General features: G+C 44.8%; 1 protein-coding gene across 7 annotated transcripts in view; it reads right to left on the bottom strand.

Moving 5' to 3' along the window:
* The window catches only part of PRR14L (proline rich 14 like), a 69,691-nt gene that overhangs the window by 21,756 nt on the left and 27,124 nt on the right, over positions 1-20,811 (bottom strand). For 6 of the 7 annotated variants that reach the window (XM_007975521.3, XM_007975518.3, XM_007975516.3 and 3 more), the window contains 4 exons: positions 11,304-16,512; positions 3,820-3,891; positions 2,730-2,901; positions 391-497 (listed from right to left, as the gene is read on the bottom strand). In XM_007975521.3, coding sequence (XP_007973712.3) covers positions 391-497; positions 2,730-2,901; positions 3,820-3,891; positions 11,304-16,512 — 5,560 coding nt within the window. The remainder of the gene's footprint in view (positions 1-390; positions 498-2,729; positions 2,902-3,819; positions 3,892-11,303; positions 16,513-20,811) is intronic. The other variant, XM_073006788.1, reaches the window with a different exon arrangement.

Below are 20,811 nucleotides of genomic sequence, written 5' to 3'. Positions count from 1 at the left end.
GAAGAAAATATAAGTCTGGAGATCTTTTTTAAGAAAAACTAAACTCAGGACTTTTAGGTCCTTTTCCAGTTTAGTGCAGAGTATTTAGGAGCTTGAGCTCTGGGGTTGGGTAAATCCTGTCACAGACAGAAACTACATGTGCCAGGATAAATGCTACAATCTAACACAGGTTCCTCATTGCAACACTGGAGGATTAAGATTATGTACGCAATATATTAAAATGTCCTTGCATATAAATATCTAGCGACAGTACTAATTAATTCTTTAGGGTAAATTCCTAGAAATGTAATAAATGGCTCTCAGAGTGTAGGACCATTTAAAGGGTAATTATATTATGACAAACAATTTTCCAAAAAAGTGAACCTAACTTGTAATAGAGAAGGAGCTCACCTTTTGGGTCGAGGAAGGCCCATGGGGGTAAGATTAGGATCTGGTCTAGGAATGGTTTTCCGGATGCGAATCTGTGAGACTTTCTTTGGCCTCTTCTCTGGCTCAGCCTATTTTTAAGGATTAAGAAGAAAGATGGTCACGTTGTAAGACATTTTATTAATTTATGTATTTTTTGAGACAAGGTCTCACTCTGTGGCCCAGTGGTGCAATCATAGCTCACTGCAGCCTTGAACTCCTGAACTCAAATGATCATCCTGCCTTGGCCTCCCAAAGCACTGGGTTTACACGTATATGCCACCGTAACTGGCAATGTTTACTTTTAGATGGGGTCTTGCTATATTGCTCAGGCTGCTCAGGAACTCCTGGGCTCAAGTGATCCTTTTGCCTCAGCCTCTGTGGTAGCCAGGACTATAGGTGCATGCCATCACCCCTGGCATATTGTAAGACGTTTTAAAATATAAAGTCCCTTGTCTTGGCACTTAAAGACACTGCTACCTCACTTTAGAGATGATTCTAGTAAGTAGTTTATGACAAAGCTCCCACTCCTATTCCTGCTGGTTTTTAATTTTATTATTTATTTTTTAAGACAAGAGTTTTGCTCTTGTTGCCAGGCTGAAGTGCAATGGCATGGTCTTGGTTCACCGCAACCTCTGATTCCTGGGTTCAAGTGATTCTTCTGCCTCAGCCTCCTGAGTAGCTGGAATTACAGGCATGCACCACCGTGCCCAGCTAATTTTTTATTTTTCGTAGAGACAGGGTTTCTCCATGTTGGTCAGGCTGGTCTCAAACTCCCAACCTCAGGTGATCTGCCCACCTCGGCCTCCCAAAGTGCTAGAATTACAGATGTGAGCCACCACATCTGGCCTTATTTATTTTTTGAGACAGAGTCTCACTCTGTCGCCCAGGCTGGAGTGCAGTGACACAATCCAGGCTCACTACAACCTCTACCTCCTGGGTTCAAGTGATTCTACTGCCTCAGCCTCATGAGTAGCTGGGATTACAGCCATGTGCCACCATATTTGGCTAATTTTTGTAATTTTAGTAGAGATGGGCTTTCACCATGCTGGCCAGGTTGGTCCCGAACTCCTGACCCCAGGTGATCCGCCCACCTCAGCCTCCCAAAGTGTTGGGATCACAGGCATGAGCCACCGTGCCTGGCCTTTTTTTTTTTTTTTTTTTTTGAGACGGAGTCTGGCTCTGTCGCCCAGGCTGGAGTGCAGTGGCCGGATCTCAGCTCACTGCAAGCTCCGCCTCCCGGGTTCACGCCATTCTCCTGCCTCAGCCTCCCGAGTAGCTGGGACTACAGGTGCCCACCACCTCGCCCGGCAATTTTTTTTTCTGTATTTTTTAGTAGAGACGGGGTTTCACCGTGTTAGCCAGGATGGTCTCGATCTCCTGACCTCGTGATCCGCCCAGCTCGGCCTCCCAAAGTGCTGGGATTACAGGCTTGAGCCCCCGCACCCAGCCCGCTATTTTGTTTTTGTATTTTTTAGTAGAGACAGGGTTTCACCGGGTTAGCCAGGATGGTCTCGATCTCCTGACCTCGTGATCCGCCTGTCTCGGCCTCCCAAAGTGCTGGGGGGATTACAGGCTTGAGCCACCAGGCCTGGCCTTTTTTTTTTTTTTTTTTTTTTTAAGATGGGATTTCACTCTGTCACTTAGGCTGGAGTGCAGTGATGCAATCGGGGCTCATTGCTGCAACCTCCACCTCCTGGGCTCAAGCAATTCTCCCTCCTCAGCCTCCCAAGTAACTGGGACTGCAAGTGTGCACCACCACGGTCAGCTAATTTTTGTATTTTTTTGTAGAGACACGGTTTTGCCGGGTTGCCCAGGCTTCTATTGAACTCCTGGACTCAAGCGATCCACCCACCTCAGCCTCCCAAAGTGCTGAGATTACAGGCGTGAGCCACTGTGCCTGGTCCCTGCTGTGTTTTAAGCAACTACTCCCTTCATATCATCAAAACAAGAATTGTACATTCAGTTCAGATACTGAACTGTCAACATGAAAGTTTGCAAGTATCGAAGACAACAGACGTTGCAAAATTGAACATCATCACCATCCACTCATCTCTTTGAATGCACAAAGCAGCTCTTTGGTCCAATTCTCTAAACAGTTACATGCTGTTGGCAAGAAAAAAGTATCTGGAAAACAGTGCAGATTGAAAAGTCCACTGTGTCCTTTATTGGCGAAGAGAAAAACTCCTGGCTTAGCACTCTCCAGGACTTGGCTGACACTAAAGGTGGTATGTAAAGATACTCAGAGGCCAGTCTGTAGTTACCATGTGATGTGAGTTGACAATGGCCACCATCACCTGACCCCACCAGCACTTTACACTTACCTCTTTCTGTTCTGGAGGGCTGCTCTGTGGGCAGGGGCATGCTGCTTTCACACCATCCAGCTCATCCAATCCAGGAACCTGGAACTCAGAGGCTGAAAGCAGGAGCTTGCTGACAGCTGATTCTGCTACCAAGCAAGACTTTGGTACCAAGGCAGGGAATGGAGGCTCCAGCCTAGCACCATGAAGAGAAAGAGAAGAAATATATGACAGGGGTTCCTTTTCTACTTCCAGCACATTCAACTTCTTCTTTTTTTTTTTTTTTGAGGCGGAGCTTCGCTCTTGTTGCCCAGGCTGGAATGCAATGGTGCAATCTTGGCTCAATGCAGCCTCTGCCTCCCAGGTTCAAGCAATTCTCCTGCCTCAGCACCCGCAAGTAGCTGACATTACAGGCATGCGCCATCACTCCTAGCTAATTCTGTACTTTTAGTAGAGACAGAGTTTCTCCATGTTGGTCAGGATGGTCTCGATCTCCTGACCTTAGGTGATCCGCCTGCCCTGGTCTCCCAAAGTGCTGGGATTACAGGCATGAGCCACCACACCCAGCCTCAACTTCTTAACATCTAGGCCTCAATACTTTTTCTTTCTTTCCAGGAATGATATATTCAGTCAACTTGCTTTCTAGTCACTTCCAGACATAGCCTGTACCACGTATGTAAAAAAATTACAAGAATGTGTAATCCATTTTATTGCTATGGAGTTTTATAAGGAAAAATGTAAAAAGGAACAGAATTTTTGGGTGAGGAAGATATCTGGTAAACCGCACATATGAACAGCGCTCAGATGAGATCAACCCTGTCCAGGGACTGAAGTTGGCTATAAAACATGAAGTAGCTTGAGAGGTGACTTCTGGTACAATAAGCTGGTTAGTGATTTTCATTTTTTTTTTTTTTAACAAATGGTATTGATTACAAATTCCTAGTTGCTGCTTGTAATAGAACAGATTTCAATCTCAGAGATGTTTATCTGAGAGACATAGATCAGGTTTACAAGGACAAGAGATCAAAGTCATGCCACAGATGATCCATGCCACCTATGCATGCACTCTCTTACACACACACACGTGCACACGCACTGAGTCTCATGTGCTCACCTTGTTTGACTGCCGCTGGTGTTATATGTAGCTTCCATGCCTGGAAGAGGCACATATGGTAACATGGTGTGGCTAAAGTAAAGCAAAAGTACAAAAGCAACAGGTAAGGGCAGTGGGATAATAGAAAAGGTTTTGACGTTATTGTGGGTATTAGCACATGATAGCCCCAAGAAGACAAGAAATGCTACCCAGAGAGAGGAAAGCTTCCCAACCAGGAGAGTTACATTTATGTGCGCATCAATGGAATGGAGGCAGATTGACAGGAAGATTACTTTCTAACTTAAATGGAAAGAAAGTGGAGACAGAAATAAAGAACAGTGGCTGGGCAAGGTGGCTGAGGTGGGCAGATCGCTTCAGCCTAGGAGTTCAAGACCAGCTTGAGCAACATGGCGAGACCTTGTCTCCACAAAAAATACAAAAATTACCCAGGGGTGGTGGAGTGCACCTGTGGTACCAGCTACTCAGGAGGCTGGGGTGAGAAGACTACTTGAGCCCAGAAGGTCAAGACCGAAGTAATCCAAGACTGCACCACTGCACTTCAGCCTGAGTGACAGGGCAAGACCCCATCTCTAAATAAAAATAAATAAATAAAAATTTAAAGAATATATTATACCACTCAGTTGTGTACTGACTCTATTAAAATCTGCCAGTTTCTATAACCTTACAAAATATTAGAGAGAAACCAATTATTTTCTTTTTCATTTTTTTGAGACTGAGTCTCGCTCTGTTGCCCAGGCTGGAGTGCAATGGTGCAATTCTGGCTCACTGCAAGCTCTTCCTCCCGGGTTCAAGAGATTCTTCTGCCTCAGCCTCCCAAGTAGCTGGGACTATAGGAGTGTGCCAACATGCCCGGGTAATTTTTGTATTTTTAGTAGAGATGGGTTTTCACCATATTGGCCAGGCTGGTCTCGAACTCCTGACTTTGTGATCTGCCCGCCTCGGCCTCCCAAAGTGCTGGGATTACAAGCACAAGCCACTGCACCCATCCTAATTATTTTCTTTAAAGCCAAGTTACACATAAAACATAGCTACACAGCCGGGCACAGTGGCTCACACTTCTAATCCCAGCATTTTGGGAGGCTGAGGTGGGCAGATCACTTGAGGCAAGGAGTTTAAGACCAGCCTGGCCAACATGGCAAAACCCCATCTCTACTAAAAGTACAAAAATTAGCTGTGTGTGGTGGGTGCCTGTAATCCTCGCTACTCAGGAGGCTGAGGCAGGAGAATCGCTTGAATGCGGAAGGTAGAGATTGTAGTAAGCTGAGATTATACCACTGCATTCCAACCTGGGCGACAGAGGGAGACTGTGTCTCAAAAACCAAACTAAACAACATAGCTATATAGAAGAAAACTAGTGGCCAGCCGTGGTGGCTCACGCCTGTAATCCCAGCACTGTGGAGAGGCCGAGGCAGGTGGATCACATGAGGTCAGGAGTTCAAGACCAGCCTGGCCAACATGATGAAACCCCGTCTCTACAAAAATACAAAAACTAGCTGGGCATGATGGCACGTGCCTGTAATCCCAGCTACCTGGGAGGGTGAGGCAGGAGAATTGCTTGAACTCGGGAGGCAGAGGTTGCAGTGAGCCGGGATCACACCACTGCACTCCAATATGGAAGACAGAGCAAGACTCCATCTCACGAAAAACAAAAACAATGACAAAAAAACCTATTAAAAGTTAAAAGTTAATTTCTTTGTAACTTTTTTTTTTTGAGATGGAGTCTCACTTTGACACCCAAGCTGGAGTGCAGTGGCATGATCTCAACTCACTGCAACCTCCACCTCGCGGGTTCAAGGGATTCTCCTGCTTCAGCCTCTCGAATAGCTGGGACTACAGGCACTCGCCACGACACCGGACTAATTTTTGTATTTTTCGTAGACACGGGGTTTCACCATATTGGTCAGGCTGGTCTCCAACTCCTGACCTTGTGATCTGCTTACCTCAGTGTCCCAAAGTGTTGACATTATAGGCATGAGCCACTGTGCTCGGCCCGCTAGAAACCATTTCTAAGCTTGTTTAGAAAAACAGCAAAATTCTGGCCAGGCACAGTGACTCAAACCTGTAATTCCAGTACTCTGGGAGGCTGAGGTGGGTAGATCGCCTGAGGTCAAGAGTTTGAGACCAGCCTGGCCAATCTGGTGAAACACTGTCTCTACAAAGAATACAAAATTAGCTGGGTGTGATGGTGCATGCCTGTAATCCCAACTATTCAGGAGGCTGAGGCAGGAAAATCACTTAAACCCAGGAGGCAGAGGTTGCAGTGAGCTGGGATCGCACCACTGTACTTCAGCCTGGGAGACAAGAGTTTCACCCTGCAAGAGTGAAACTCTGCCTCAGAAAAAAAAAGAAAGAAAGAAAAGAAAAACAGCAAACTTCTTTTTTTTTTTTTTTTTGAGACGGAGTCTCGCTCTGTTGCCCAGGCTGGAGTGCAGTGGCCAGATCTCAGCTCACTGCAAGCTCCGCCTCCCGGGTTTACGCCATTCTCCTGCCTCAGCCTCCCGAGTAGCTGGGACTACAGGCGCCCGCCACCTCGCCCGGCTAGTTTTTTGTATTTTTTAGTAGAGACGGGGTTTCACCATGTTAGCCGGGATGGTCTCGATCTCCTGACCTCGTGATCTGCCCGTCTCGGCCTCCCAAAGTGCTAGATTACAGGCTTGAGCCACCGCGCCCGGCCAAAACAGCTAAACTTCTAAACTCTAAGTCCAGGTACATGGTGTTAAGGCATTTTTAGAGCCAATGAGAAGTACGCACAAATACCAACCCCTCCACCTTCCATTTGAATTTAAATAAAATAAAGTAAAATAAAATAAAAAGCTAGAAATAGGGAGGGAAACAGAGAAAATTTTCAACACCAGGAAACAGAAACATCAGGTGGGAAAGGAAGAGCGCTGGCAGACAAGAAGGGGCAAAAGGGTTACACCTCCACAGGGAGAAAAGAGTAACTACCATCTATCCTAACCTCAGGAACAAACATAGTTTGGAGAAAGTAGCATTTCTTGGAGATGGAGTCTTGCTCTGTCGCCCAGGCTGGAGTGCAGTGGCGTGATCTCGGCTCACTGCAACCTCTACTTCCTGGGTTCAAGTGATTCTCCTGCCTCAGTCTCCTGAGTAGATGGGACTATTGGTGTGTGCCACCACGCCTGGCTAATTTTTGTATTTTTAGTAGAGACGGGGTTTCACCATGTTAGCCAGGATGGTCTCAATCTCCTGATCTCATGTTCCACCTGACTCAGCCTCCCAAAGTGCTGGCATGACAGATGTGAGCCTTTGCACCTGGCCAGAAGTAACACAATTTAAAGCCTAGGAGACAAGAGTGAAACTCTGTCTCAAAAAAAAAAAGAAAAAAGAAACAAAGAAAAGAAAAATACATAGCAGAGCAATTATGAGATTTTAGAGGCATATCAACAAAGTAGACAATAAAAGCAGTACACTAGCATTTAAAACAACGTGAGTCACTCTAATGTATTTTCATGGTTGTCTTATGATAAGTGAACTTTTTTTTTTTTTGAGATGGAGTCTCGCTCCGTCGCCCAGGCTGGAGTGCAGTGGCGCCATCTCGGCTCACTGCAAGCTCCGCCTCCCAGGTTGACGCCATTCTCCTGCCTCAGCCTCCTGAGTAGCTGGGACTACAGGCGCCTGCCACCACGCTGGGCTAATTTTTTTGTATTTTTTTTGGTAGAGACAGGGTTTCACCATGTTAGCCAGGATGGTCTCGATTTCCTGACCTTGTGATCCGCCTGCCTCGGCCTCCCAAAGTGCTGAGATCACAGGCATGAGCCACCGTGCCTCGGCATAATAAGTGAACTTTAAAAAATAACTATAAAGGCCAGGCATGGTGGCTCATGCCTGTAATCCCAGCACTTTGGGAGGCTGGGCGGGCAGATAACCTGAGGTCAGGAGTTCAAGATCAGCCTGACCAACATGGAGAAACCCCGTAAATACAAAATTAGGTGGACGTGGTGGCCTGCAATTCCAGCTACTTGGGAGGCTGGTGCGGGAGAATCACTTGAACCTCGGAGGCAGAGGTTGTGGTGAGCCAAGATTGCGCCACTGCACTCCAGCCTGGCAACAAGAGCGAACTTCCATCTCAGGAAAACAACAACAACAACAACAAAAAACTGTAGGACATGTACTTGTAACAGCAATTCATCTTTTAATTTTAGTCAGTAATGTTCATGTTCCGGGTTTTTTTTCTGACACTCCTATTTATTCAGTTTTCTGTTAAGATGCTCAGGGAACTACACAATATGAACCAGCAGCTTTGTTGTTTATTTATTTATTTATTTATTTTTGAGACAGAGTCTCACTCTGTTGCCCAGGCTGGAGTGCAGTCGTGCAATCTTGGCTAACCGTAACTTCTGCTTCCCAGGTTCAAGCCATTCTCCTGCCTCAGCCTCCTGAGTAGCTGGGATTACAGGCATGAACCACCACATCCGGATAATTTTCATATTTTTAGTAGAGGCAAGGTTTCACCATGTTGGCTAGCCTGATCTTGAACTCCTGACCTCAGCTGATTCGTCCACCTCAGCCTCCCAAAGTGCTGGGAATATAGGCATAAGCCACCTCACCTGGCCACCAGCAGCTTTGTTGTTGAAATTTGCTTTTTGAGACACAGTCTCACTTTGCCGTCCAGGCTGGAATATAGTGGCAAGATCTCCGCTCACTGCAACCTCTGCTGATTCTTGTGCCTCGGCCTCTGAGTAGCAGGGATTATGGGCATGCACCACTACATTTGGCTAATTTTTGTACTTTTAATAGAGATAGGATTTATTTTTTTATTTTTTGAGACAGAGTTTCGCTCTTGTTGCCCAGGCTGGAGGGCAATGCTGTGATCTTGGCTCAGCACAACCTCCACCTCCCAGGTTAAAGCGATTCTCCTGCCTCAACCTCCAGAGTAGCTGGGATTTCAGGCATCCACCACCACGCTCGGCTAATTTTGTACTTTTAGTAGAGACGGGGTTTCTCCATGTTGGTCAGGCTAGTCTCGAACTTCTGACCTCAGCTGATCCGCTCACCTTGGCCTCCCAAAGTACTGGGATTATAGGCATGAGCCACCACACGCCTGGCCCATTTTTTTTTTTTTTTTGAGACGGAATCCTGCTCTGTTGCCCAGGCTAGAGTGCAGTGGCGTGATCTCGGCTCACTGCAACCCCCGCCTCCTGGGTTCAAGGGATCCTCCTGACTCAGCCTCTGAGTAGCTGGGACTACAGGCAAACGCCACTATGCCTGACTAATTTTTGTATTTTTGTATTTTTTTGCAGAGACAAAGTTTTGCCATGTTTCCCAGGCTGGTCTCAAACTCTTGGACTAAAGAGATCCACCTGCCTTGGCCTCCCAAAGTGCTTACAGGCATGAACCACTGCATCCCGCCTGAACCAGCCCACTTTATTGACACACAACGATTCTACGTTAGAGACACACAATGAACAAGGCCCTCCTAAGTTATTTGGAATATTAAGGCTTTTTGATGTCTAATCTTTCAACTATAGCAATGAATAGTAAGGGCAAATTAAAAAATATTTTGTTTACTTAAATAATTACAAAGAGGAGGATTTATCTATCATGTCTATAGCAGCTTTTTAGGGATTCTTTTTTTTTTTTTTTTGAGACAGAGTCTCGTTCTGTCGCTCAGGCTGGAGTGTAATGGTGTGATCTCGGCGCACTGCAATCTCTGCCTCCAGGGTTCACGCCATTCTCCTGCCTCAGCCTCCCAAGTAGCTGGGACAACAGGTGCCTGTTGCCACGCCCGTCTAATTTTTTGTATTTTTAATAGAGACAGGGTTTCACTGTGTTAGCCAGGATGGTCTTGTTCTCCTGACCTCGTGATCCGCCCGCCTCAGCCTCCCAAAGTGCTGGGATTACAGATATGAGCCACCACACCCGGCCAGGGATTTTTAAGCTGAGTAGTTTAGACTTTTTCTTCTCTTTTTTTTCTCTATTTTCAATTGGAAGGTACGATGATATTGATGAAACTATTTCCAACTATTCTCAATGATCACACCACACGAACTCCTTCCCAGTTCGCTTTAAGTTCTATAAATCCTAAAACTGAAGTAGGTAAATGCCAATTTTTGAAGCCTCTACATTGCCAAAAGAAAGGCAGGGGTTCATAAACCAGATCTGGTGATACCTATGTAATTTATTCATTAACTAAAAATATATTTATTCTGCGTCCTCTATACATCAAACAGAGTTAGGTGCTGGCTGTTTAATGCTTTGTGAAGGAGATAATGTTACAAGCGATTATGTGTTACTATTTATAGTCTTTCACTTGTAATGGGTGTTTGTTTTCTGCAAGGTGGATGCAAGAGTAGAAAAGATTCAGTTGGGCGTGGTGGCTAGCGCCTGTAATCTCAGCACTTTGGGAGGCCAAGGTGAGAGGATCACCAGATGTCAGGAGTTCGAGACCAGCCTGGCCAACATGGTGAAACCCCGTCTCTAATAAAAATACAAAAATTAGCTGGGCGTGGTGGCAGGCACCTGTAATCCCAGCTACTCAGGAGGCTAAGGCAGGAGAATCACTTGAACCTGGGAGGCAGAGGTCACAGTGAGCCAAGATTGCACCACTGCATTCCAGCCTGGGTGACAAGAATGAGACTCTGTCTCAAAAAGAAAAAATAAATATATAGCCAGGCATGGTGGCGGGTGCCTGTACTACCAGCTACTCGGGAGGCTGAGGCAGGAGAATGGCGTGAACCCGGGAGGCAGAGCTTGCAGTGAGCCGAGATCACGCCACAGCACTCCAGCCAGGGCGACAGAGTCAAACTCCATCTCAAAGAAAAAAAAGCAGGCTGGTTGCAGTGGCTCATGCATGTAATCAGAGGTAGTGGTGAGCCAAGATTGCGCCACTGTATTCCAGCCTGGGTGACAAGAATGAAACTCTGTCTCAAAAAAAAAAAAAAAAAAGCAAGGGTGGCTCATGCATAAAATTCCAGCACTTTGGGAGGCTGAGGCGGGCGGATCACCTGAGGTCAAGAGTTCGAGACCACCCTGACCCACATGGAAAAACCCCGTCTCTACTAAAAAATACAAAAACTTAGCTGGGTGTAGTGGTACATGTCTGTAATCCCAGCTACTCAGTAGGCTGAGGGAGGAGAATCACTTGAACCTGGGAGGCGGAGGTTGCAGGGAGCCTAGATTGCACCATTGCACTCCATCCTGGGTGACAAGAGTGAATCTCTGTCTCATTAAAAAAAAAAAAGAAGATTCAACAGACTTGATGGTTTGAGGAATGAAATGGACAGAAAAAAGAATGGTGTGAAATACAGAAGTAGGTTCTACAAGAAAATGGAGCAGGGCATGGGGGGGTCCTATGCTTAAGAATTACTGTTGGATTTTCTCGGCAGATATTTGGCAAGGTAAATAGAAAATGCAGTCCCAAGAGGACTCTAAATAGCCTTGCACTTTCCGCAGTTCCCCTCTCATCTCCCCAGTGACAGGAAGCAAATATGGGACATTTGTAAAGAATAGCGGACAGATTTTACCTGCTTGTGGTACCCAGACTTGGTTGCCGCTTGCAGTGAGTGGAATGAAGAGAAGAGATTTCGAAGGAGCAGGCAGAAGGCCCATGCTGGCTCCAAATGGATAGGACTCTGCCCACCGAGTAGGGCAGAGAACAGAAGACCTTGTCCGCTATGGAGGCTGGAGACCGTAACCCTTTCAAGCCCTGTGTAAACTGGGTCATGAAGAGCCTCTGCATGGTAGGCATGTGGCTGGAGAAGCTCCGTTTTTTTGTCCAGATTCGGTAACATCCTGGGGAACAAAGTGCTAGAAGTGTGTGAAGGCCAAGGACAGAGCAGTCTGCTCTGGTCTGGACTATGGCAGTGCCTCCATAGTCTTGGAGAGAAGCTGGAGGCTGGGGAGGAGCCTGAGTGTGGGTCTGACTATGGAGGCCAGTGTCTTCCCTGAATGTGGCCATCCCAGGGCAACCGTGGGACAGGAAGAAAGAAAAGGTCCACTTGGGAGGTTGAGACGGGCACTGGAGGGCCTCTCCTAAGGCAAGCCTTGCTGGAGCACAGTGCTCAGGAAAAGTCCTTGAGGACTCAGTCGTGCAATCTGAGCTGGATGATTTTACATGAAAGGATACTGGGAAGATTTCAGAACCAAACAGCAGGGACGGCATCTTGTTGCTCAAATCTATGAAGGTCATCTTGATGGATTCGAGAGAATAAAGTGCCACGGGCTTACTGTTAGGCCTCTTATCCCATCCACTAGCTGCCAAATAAGGATTCAGCTGTTCTGTGTTGGATGAAAATCCATCCAGGAGCCTTTTGTATCTGAGGCGCTTGTAGCTTTTAGCCATTGGAAGAAGTTCAGAGGAACTCCGTCGGTATCTTAGTTTCTGAGTCTTCATGGCTGGGGCCAGTTTGGAGGCAAGGATGGACAGCTTGTTTAGTAAGGCTGATTCTTTGGTAGTCTTCCTAAAATTCAGGCTCCTCAAGGGATGACACGGTGTAGCTGTCTGCTTTGGTATGTGACTAATCAAGCTCTTGGTAGCTGCTGTTTCAGGTTCTAATCGTGTAGGTGCAGACAGAGTGCACAAACTGAGAAGTCTGTGCGCTTTTGTGGGGACGGCATTGGAGGAACTCTTTAAAAAGGCAGAACTTCTGATTTTACCTGTTTTTCTCCCCACAATGGTTTGCTCCTGATAGGAAACTTTCTTACAAGTTCGATGGGGCTGCTTCTTTAAGGGAAGCATTCCTTTCTTCGCAAAGGCACCATGTATTTGATCACACCCAGCAGAGGAGGGGTCCTCTGCTTTCCGAGGGGCACCAAGAAGGCAAGGACTCGTGCATGACTCAATGTCCTTCTTTAATGGATGATGTAAGCTTTCCTCCTTCTGGTCTTCTAACTTCTGAGTCTGTGCCACAAAGTTGTCCTTGGCCAGCTTTGCTAGGGTGATTTCATTCATCATGGTGGACTTATCTTTGCCAACCTTGGCTTGGTTCTTATTTTGTGCATCATCTAAAAACAGACTAGATGATATGCATTGTTCCGATACTGTATGTGCCTTTTGTTGATGTATATATTCCTCTTCTTTCTGCAACATATAGTCCAAAACCTCAGGGCTCTGCTGTTTTTCAGCATGATTAAGTATCCTCTGGCATATAACATGGGTCTGAGAGATGTTGCTCACATGATCGCCACTGCCAGCTTCTCTGGTAACCATCTCCTCAGATTGCTCCCCAACAGTTAAGTCACCCAGTAGTCCCCTCTGATGCTCTTCGGTTTCTTCTTTCACTTTAATTTCTGTTTTCACTGTCAAAGGCAAATGCCTGTCAGAGAAATTCTCGTGAGGGTGGCAAGCTTTACAAGCATTCTTTTCCACACAGGTACATATGCTGTCTCTGTCACTAGAATTACTCCTATCTCTTGATACTCTTTCCTTCATCTCAGGAAGGACTGTGCAGTCCTTTACATTTTCACAAAGCATTTCACCATCATTTGGTTTACAAAGATTTTTCAGGTCATTTTCTTCACTGTTAATATTAGTTTCTGAATTTTTTTGAGAAGGCATTATTTCAATTGACTTCAGGCTTCTTAGGGAAATAGAGCTTACATCATGGCAAGACGTCAACTCTTTTGAGGAAATTCCAAAGGTACTTTCTTTGCCAAACTCAGAGTTTAGTTCTAGTCTTGATCCTTCAGTCATTTCTTGTGTTTCTCTGAGAGATGTTCCTTTATGTTGCTGTCCATAATGGGTATTGCTTAAAGACGTATTTACTCTGCCCAATATTCTTTTATTTGGTTCATGATCTGCAACAGACTCCATCTCATGGGCACAAGAGTCTGAACACTTTTCCATTTCACAGTCTTTTAAAGATTTGCATACGTTTTCTTCACATGATTTTATTTTGAGAAAGTCCACTGTAGAAGCAGCAGTAACTGGGAAATCTGAGTCCTGGCCAGTTGTTCCTGTATGTGCAGCATCCAGTTCTCTCTGAGACAAGGTACTCCTTGAGTCCTCTTGGAATGCCAGTTTCTCTTGCCTTGCACCACAATCCAGTGGATTAGATGCCTTCACATCCAGCACACCTTCTGTAAGCTTATTACTACAGTCCGTGTAGACGATGTCTACCACACTTTCTGTGGACTCATCACAACCAGACATCTGGACAAAGGCTCCTTTCAAATTGCCTTTCTTTGGACTACCACAAGGTAGTGAGTTATTACTGCCTGAGCTGACCAGCAGATCCTTTTGGTTGTGGTTTACCTCCCCGTGAGGCTCGGTGACAGTCTCTCTGTGGTCACTACCTAGCTTCTCCTTGGCTGACTGACCTTCACTTTTGCATTCATCTGGTCTGTTTCGGTTACTCTGACAATCAAGAACTTCATCTGCCTTCTGATCGAGTGTTTCAACTGCTTTTACGTTTTTTAAACTGGAAAACATAACAGTAGGAGACTGGTCCAACACTTTTTCAGGACTTGGAATGTTTACAGTAGTCTGGTTTAGTTCTTGTATAGCATGATCAGAGATGTTATACTTACAAAATACAGTTTCTTTGGATACATCCTGCTCCTTTCCTTCCAGCCCTTCCTCACTGAGTTTGATGTTACTGGAGGTGTGAATGATTTTGTTTGAAATTCCACTATTTAACAAGCATGCTGTCATTTTGTTTTTGATCTTATCTCCTGGAAGGCTGCCATTCATTTCTCTCCCATCAAGTTCCCTTTCCCCTGATGTATAACTCACTTTACAGCTGCTTTTTTCCACAGAGTGTCCTGTTCCTTGGCATCGGTGAGCACGGTGCTGAAATGCATTTTCATATTTTGTTATCAAAGAATTATCAACTTGCAGGCTAATTTTGCTGGACTTGAAAGCAGCACAAGCAGAACACATGTTTTCTTCGGATGCATTTTTTCTTACACAATGACAGTTAGAGATATCCTGAGATTGAACACTGTGACATTCTATGACAGAGACCACTTGAGGAAAGCCAGCTGCTTCTCTCTTATTTGAGCGAAGCCTGGAATGTAGAGCTTTTGTTCCTGAATCACCCATTTCTTTTTTTCTCTCTAGGCTTCCTGGTTTGATGTTTAAGGTGGGACTGTTTGAAGAGGCACCACAGGTTTGGTTACCTGGTGGAGAGATGTCTTTCACTTTTGTCTCAACGGGAATGGTTTGTATATCAGCAATGACATCTGCTCCACCCTCTAATGGAGGATGATGGCTCTGATGGGCATATCTGCCTGTTGCTAAAGGCATCTCTTTGTTTAAATGAAGTAGAGAGTCAGTTGGCAACTTTGCATGGTCTTGAGAGTTAAGGGACACTTGCTGATTTAAAACACATTCACTTTCTACTTTGTTTACAACCAGTTCATTGGTACAAGAAAGTTCATTCATCTCACAGGCTATGCTCTGTTCATCTAAAAGTGGAATATCATCATGTGAGGTCTGTATAACTTTTTCTGATTCAGGTCTGTGATGAAATTCTGGGGATGGTGGCAACAGCGCAGTACCTTTCTTGGGTTTTAATACCTCACTTACAGGACTTATCTGATCCTCTGGCATTAAATTCACAATGGATTTTCTTTCAAACAGAAAATCATTACATGATGCTTCATTTAACTGGGTGTTGCTTTCCAGATTTCTCTGGATGCTGACTAAGGAGTTACAGTCTTCAGTGTAAAAAGATTTACTTAATATACTGGACTCTATGGGGGTTGTCTGTTCTGCCTCTTCAATCTGCATCAAGGAGGAAAAACCGCTTTCTTCAGAGTGTCCACCTGGATGGCTCATATTAGTAGAAGTTTCTTTATGGTCCTCAAGGTTTGTCAAGTTACCTTGAATGTGTAAAGTAATTTTCAAATCACTTTTATTTAACATTACTTCTGTGGCTTCAGTAAAAGAATTGGGCATTAATGAACTAGAGCTCCCTGTATGGAGACTGTCTTGAATGCAACAGTCATTGTGGATGTTTTCCTTTGGGGAAACAACAGGCTCTTTTTCACCAGAACCACCACCACTAATCTCCTTTTCTGGTTCCCTGGCATTAATAAGAAAAGGTCCACCTCTCTCACTCCTAGGAATCAAAAGCTGTTCTTCATTTTCTTCTCTAGAAGCCAAGTTCTTCCCTTGATCGTCCCCCCTATAAAAATAACAATTGTCTGTCTTTTCAGCAGATCTTTTTAGCAAACCACCACCTTCAAAACCACAGTTTTCTAAAGATATTGTTCTGGACTCTGGACCAGACAAGTCTGATGTGAAACATGAAACTCCAGAATTTTCTTTCAAGGGGCTTGTGGCTGTGGGACTATCATGTGTAGAACTGGGTTGTTCATTATGGTGGCCATGAATCTTTTGGTGATTGTCATCTGCTTCACAGACAAGGTTTAGTTTACACAGCTCTTCCTTCCCATTGTCCACATTAGAAATGGCACTGCTTCCTGGTAATGACGACCAAGGACAACTTTTTAATTCTTCACATTCTTTTTCTTTAGGAGTTGCTTCTGTTAATACAGGGTCCACAAAGGTTAAAGGTTCTGGGGTAACTAATGTGCTGGTTTCTGAAACCTCATCACTGTTCATGATTTTGTCTACTTCTGGGAATTCGCTGCATCCAGCTGAGAGATCTTTACTCACATTGCCATTTTTGGGTCCTTCATTATTATCCGTCTTAGTCCCATTGACCTTCATACCTTGTACTTCAGTGGATTTTAGCAGAGTTTCAGCTGTAATCTGTACATTTCCTTCTGAATAAGAGAAATAAATCCAAATTAGTATGCAGTAATTAAAAATCATTTGGTCTACCTTCATGCATTTTATTATGCTATGCTACCAAGGGCAACAAGAAGACCCAACTCGAAAAGAAAACTGGAAAGTTAGCATGCTATATCATTTTTGTTCTTCTCTGAAAATATAACAGAGGGCCAAAATTATATCTGGCAGAAACAGGTAATTTTCAACAAATGCCTCTTGCTGAAAGTTATACAGAGTTCACAAATCAATGCTGGACAACTGAATACAACACAGAAACATGTCCCTGTGTTGTACTCTCATTCAGTCTTAAGAGGCTTTCATTTTAAAACAGTAATAAAGCAGACTCACAGTAACAGCTTATTTTACTAGATGACCATTTTTTCATTACTTGAAACTAGATGTCATAGATAAAATTAGTCCTTGGAAAAAACAACTACACATAAAACTTTATTTATTTATCTACTTATTTATTTTTTTCAGATAGAGTCTTGCTCTGTTGCCCATGTTGGAGTACAGCAGTGCAATCTCAGCTCACTGCAAACTCCGCCTCCCAGCTCAAGCGGTTTTCCTGCCTCAGTCTCCTGAGTAGCTGGGATTCTAGGTGCCTGCAACCACACCCAGCTAATTTTTTTCTTTTTGAGATGGAGTCTCGCTCTTGTCACCCAGGCTGGAGTACAGTGGAACGATATTAGCTCGCTGCAACCTCCTCCTCCTGGGTTCAAGCAATTCTCCTGCCTCAGCCTCCTGAGTAGCTGGGATTACAGGTGCCCGCCACCATGCCTGGTTAATTTTTGTACTTTAAGTAGAGATGAGGTTTTGCCATGTTGGCCAGGCTGGTCTCGAACTCCTGACCTCAGGTGATCCGCCTGCCTCGGTCTCCCAAAGTGCTGGGATTACAGGCACGAGCCACAAGGCCCGGCCCGCCCAGATAATTTTTTTTTAATTTTTACTAGAGACAGGGTTTTACCATGTTGGCCAGGCTGGTCTCAAACTCTCGACCTCAGGTGATCTATTGGTTTTGTTCCTCTAAGAGAACCCTGACTAGCACACTATACACATGCGTATATGTATGGGTATATATACACACGATTTTATATATATATAAAAAACAGGACACCCGTATTAAACAGAAAAAGCAAAATGCAAATCTATTTAAAGATCCGCCAGGCGTGGTGGCTCATGCCTGTAATCCCAGCATTTTGGGAGGCTGAGGTGGGTGGATCGCTTGAGGTTAGGAGTTCAAGACTAGCCTGGTCAACATAACAAAAACCCGTGTCTACTGAAAATACAAAAATTAGCTGGGCATGGTGGCATATGCCTGTAATCCCAGCTACTGGGGAAGCTGAAGCAGCGGAATCGCTTGAACCCAGGAGGCGGAGGTTGCAGTGAGCAAGATCATGCCACTATACTCCAGCCTAGGTGACAGTGCAAGACTCTGTCTCAAAAACCAAAAAACAAAACAAAACAAATCTAATTCCTGGTTAGGTGCAGTACCTCACAACAGTGATCCCAGCACTTTGGGAGGCTGAGGCAGGAGGAATGCTTGAGCCTAGAAGTTTGAACCAGCCTGGGCAACACAGGGAGACTCTGTCTGTACAAAAAATGTAAAAGAAAAAAAAAATCAGCTGAGCATAGTGGTGAGTGCCTTTAGTCCCAACTACTTGGGAGGCTGAGGCAGGAGGATGCTTGAGCCCAGGAGGGCAAGGCTACAACGAGCTGTGAACGCACTGCTGCACTCCAGCCTGGGTAACAGAGTAAGCGACCTTGTTCCAAAAAAAAAAAAAAAAAACAAAAAATCTAAAATCTAATTCTTACTAGAATATAAACTCTGTGAGGGTAAGGATCTTGTTTTGTTCTCTTTCTTATGGTTCAGCATAATGCCTAGTATATAAAAGCACAAGAGCACTTAATGAATGTTCATAAAATTAATGAACAAATACAATTAGGTCAAATAAACAAATGCTATTAATACTGAGTTTCTAGGGCTTCCCTATCCATTTCTCAATAGGTCCTGAGAGCAGCAATTACTATGAGAAAGAGCCCTGACTGTGAAGCCAGACCAGCTCAGCTTCAATCATGGCTCTGTGATACCTTTTTTTTTTTGAGACAGTGTCTCGCTTTGTTGCCTAGGCTGGAGTGTAGTGGTACCATCATGGCTCACTGCAGCCTCCAACTCCTGGGCTCAAGCGATCCTCTCACCTCAGCCTCCCAAGAAGCTGGGACTACAGGCACACGCCACTGTGTCCGGCTAATTTTTGTATTTTTTGTAGAAACAGGGTTAGTTATGTATGGGTGTGAGTCACTGTGCCCTGCAGCTCTGTGATACTTAACTCTAAGTCTTGGTTTCTTCTATTGTAGAAGGTGGGGAAAGTACAATTACCTCAGTGCTACACTGAGGATTACACTAAATAATGCATGTAAGATGTCATGTGGGACAGTGCCTGCCATATAAAAGGTGCCTTTCCATTGCTCTGTTTTTTTATTTTACTGAACCTGAGAATAGTTAAAATGGAATAACCAGGCTAGACACAGCATTTTAACATGTTTGGAGTCAGCAAATACTAGATTAACAAATATATACTGCAGCCACAGGTTTTCAGTTACCAATCATTTACAAAAGGCAGCCTCAAAATCCTGATTCCACACACAATATTTATCATTGTGAAACTAGCCCACTTTCCCTGTTACAGCAGATGGTGCTGCCTGATTCAAGAATTTGTAAGTACACAGCTGGGCGTGGTGGCTCACGCCTGTAATCCTAGCACTTTCGGGGGCACAGGCGGGCAGATCACTTGAGATCAGGAGTTTAAGACCAGCCTGGTCAACATGGTGAAACCTTGTCTCTACTAAAAATACAAAAAAATCAGCCGTGCATGGTGGCAGGCACCTGTAATCCCAGCTACCTGGGAGGATGAGGCAGGAGAATCACTTGAACCCTGGAGGCGAAGGTTGCAGTGAGCCAAAGATCGTGCCACTGCACTGCAGCCTGGGTGACAGAGTGAGAACTCATCTCAAAATAAATAAAATAAAAATAAACATCTAGTTCTCCAAATTATATAAGGTAGATTTTCCCTCCTTGACTACTTTCACCTCTTCCTCAAAATGTATTTCCTCAATGCTCTTCCAATTTCTGGTGACCCTCCTAAATAAGTCTTCGTGGAAATCACTACTGTGGGAATGAAGTCTCACAATAATGAGTAGGAACTAATATTGCCATTGTTCCTGATATCATTTCACCTTTCTTACACATAAACTTCCCAAACAAGCCCCGTTACAGGGAACTCTCTGAAAAACAAGGTAAAACAAATAAACTTGGTGACCTCAGTTTTGTAAAATTAACAGAAAATTATGTTGAAAGAGGCAAGTCAGGACAGCAGAAAGGGCGAGGAACCAGCAAGAATGCCTGATGGAGAAGATCTCCCCTGTGAGATGGCCACTCAACTCAAATACTCCCACCACTGCTCCCCCATGCCCACTTCTCATGTGTCTGCCCTACAGCAATCAAGAAATAAGAAATGATAGGCAAAAGTGCATCCTACCAATTAAAGGCTCCTTCTGGTTATTACAGAAGTCCTTTTAAAATGTTCAATCTGTTGCCATTTTACCTAATTGAGAGGCAGCAGACATATGATTGTGCCTATAGCTTACAATCATCTATTACATATAGGTGACAGAAAGAAAAAAACAAAAAAGAAAGAAAACTTAAATCTGGGGCAGAGTGAAGATTTTGGCAGCTGGAGCCCTGGAGACAAGCCTGATTTCTAAGAGGCATCATTCAGGTCTTTTTTTTTTTTGAGACGGAGTCTTGCTCTGTCGCCCCAGGCTGGAGTGCAGTGGCGCGATCTCCGCCTGCCAGGTTTATACCATTATCTCGCCTCAGCCTCCCGAGTAGCTGGGACTATGGGCGCCTGCCACCACGCCTAGCTAATTTTTTTTTTTTTTTTAAGTAGAGATGAGGTTTCACTGTGTTAGCGAAGATGGTCTCGATCTTCTGACCTCATGATCTGCCTGCCTCGGCCTCCCAAAGTGCTGGGATCCACTGCGCCCAGCCAGCTGGCATCGTTCAGTTCTTAATTCCATAGCAAAGATAAAGTAGCAGATGCCTGACCTTGGTAGAGCAAGCTGAAATGCTGGTCACACTACAGAAGAGCATGTGGGTCTATTTAAATCAAATCCATGGTGATGGCATATATTGCTCACGCTCTCAGGACTCAACATCTTCACAGGCCTGTCTCCATAGAACCTTCTTCTCTGGCTTGCTATGACTGGCTGTGACTTTGGACAGCTGAGCT

Source organism: Chlorocebus sabaeus, chromosome 19, assembly GCF_047675955.1.
Source record: "Chlorocebus sabaeus isolate Y175 chromosome 19, mChlSab1.0.hap1, whole genome shotgun sequence".
Classification (NCBI taxonomy): Eukaryota; Metazoa; Chordata; class Mammalia; order Primates; family Cercopithecidae; genus Chlorocebus; species Chlorocebus sabaeus.
This window is presented reverse-complemented; position numbering and strand designations above follow the sequence as displayed.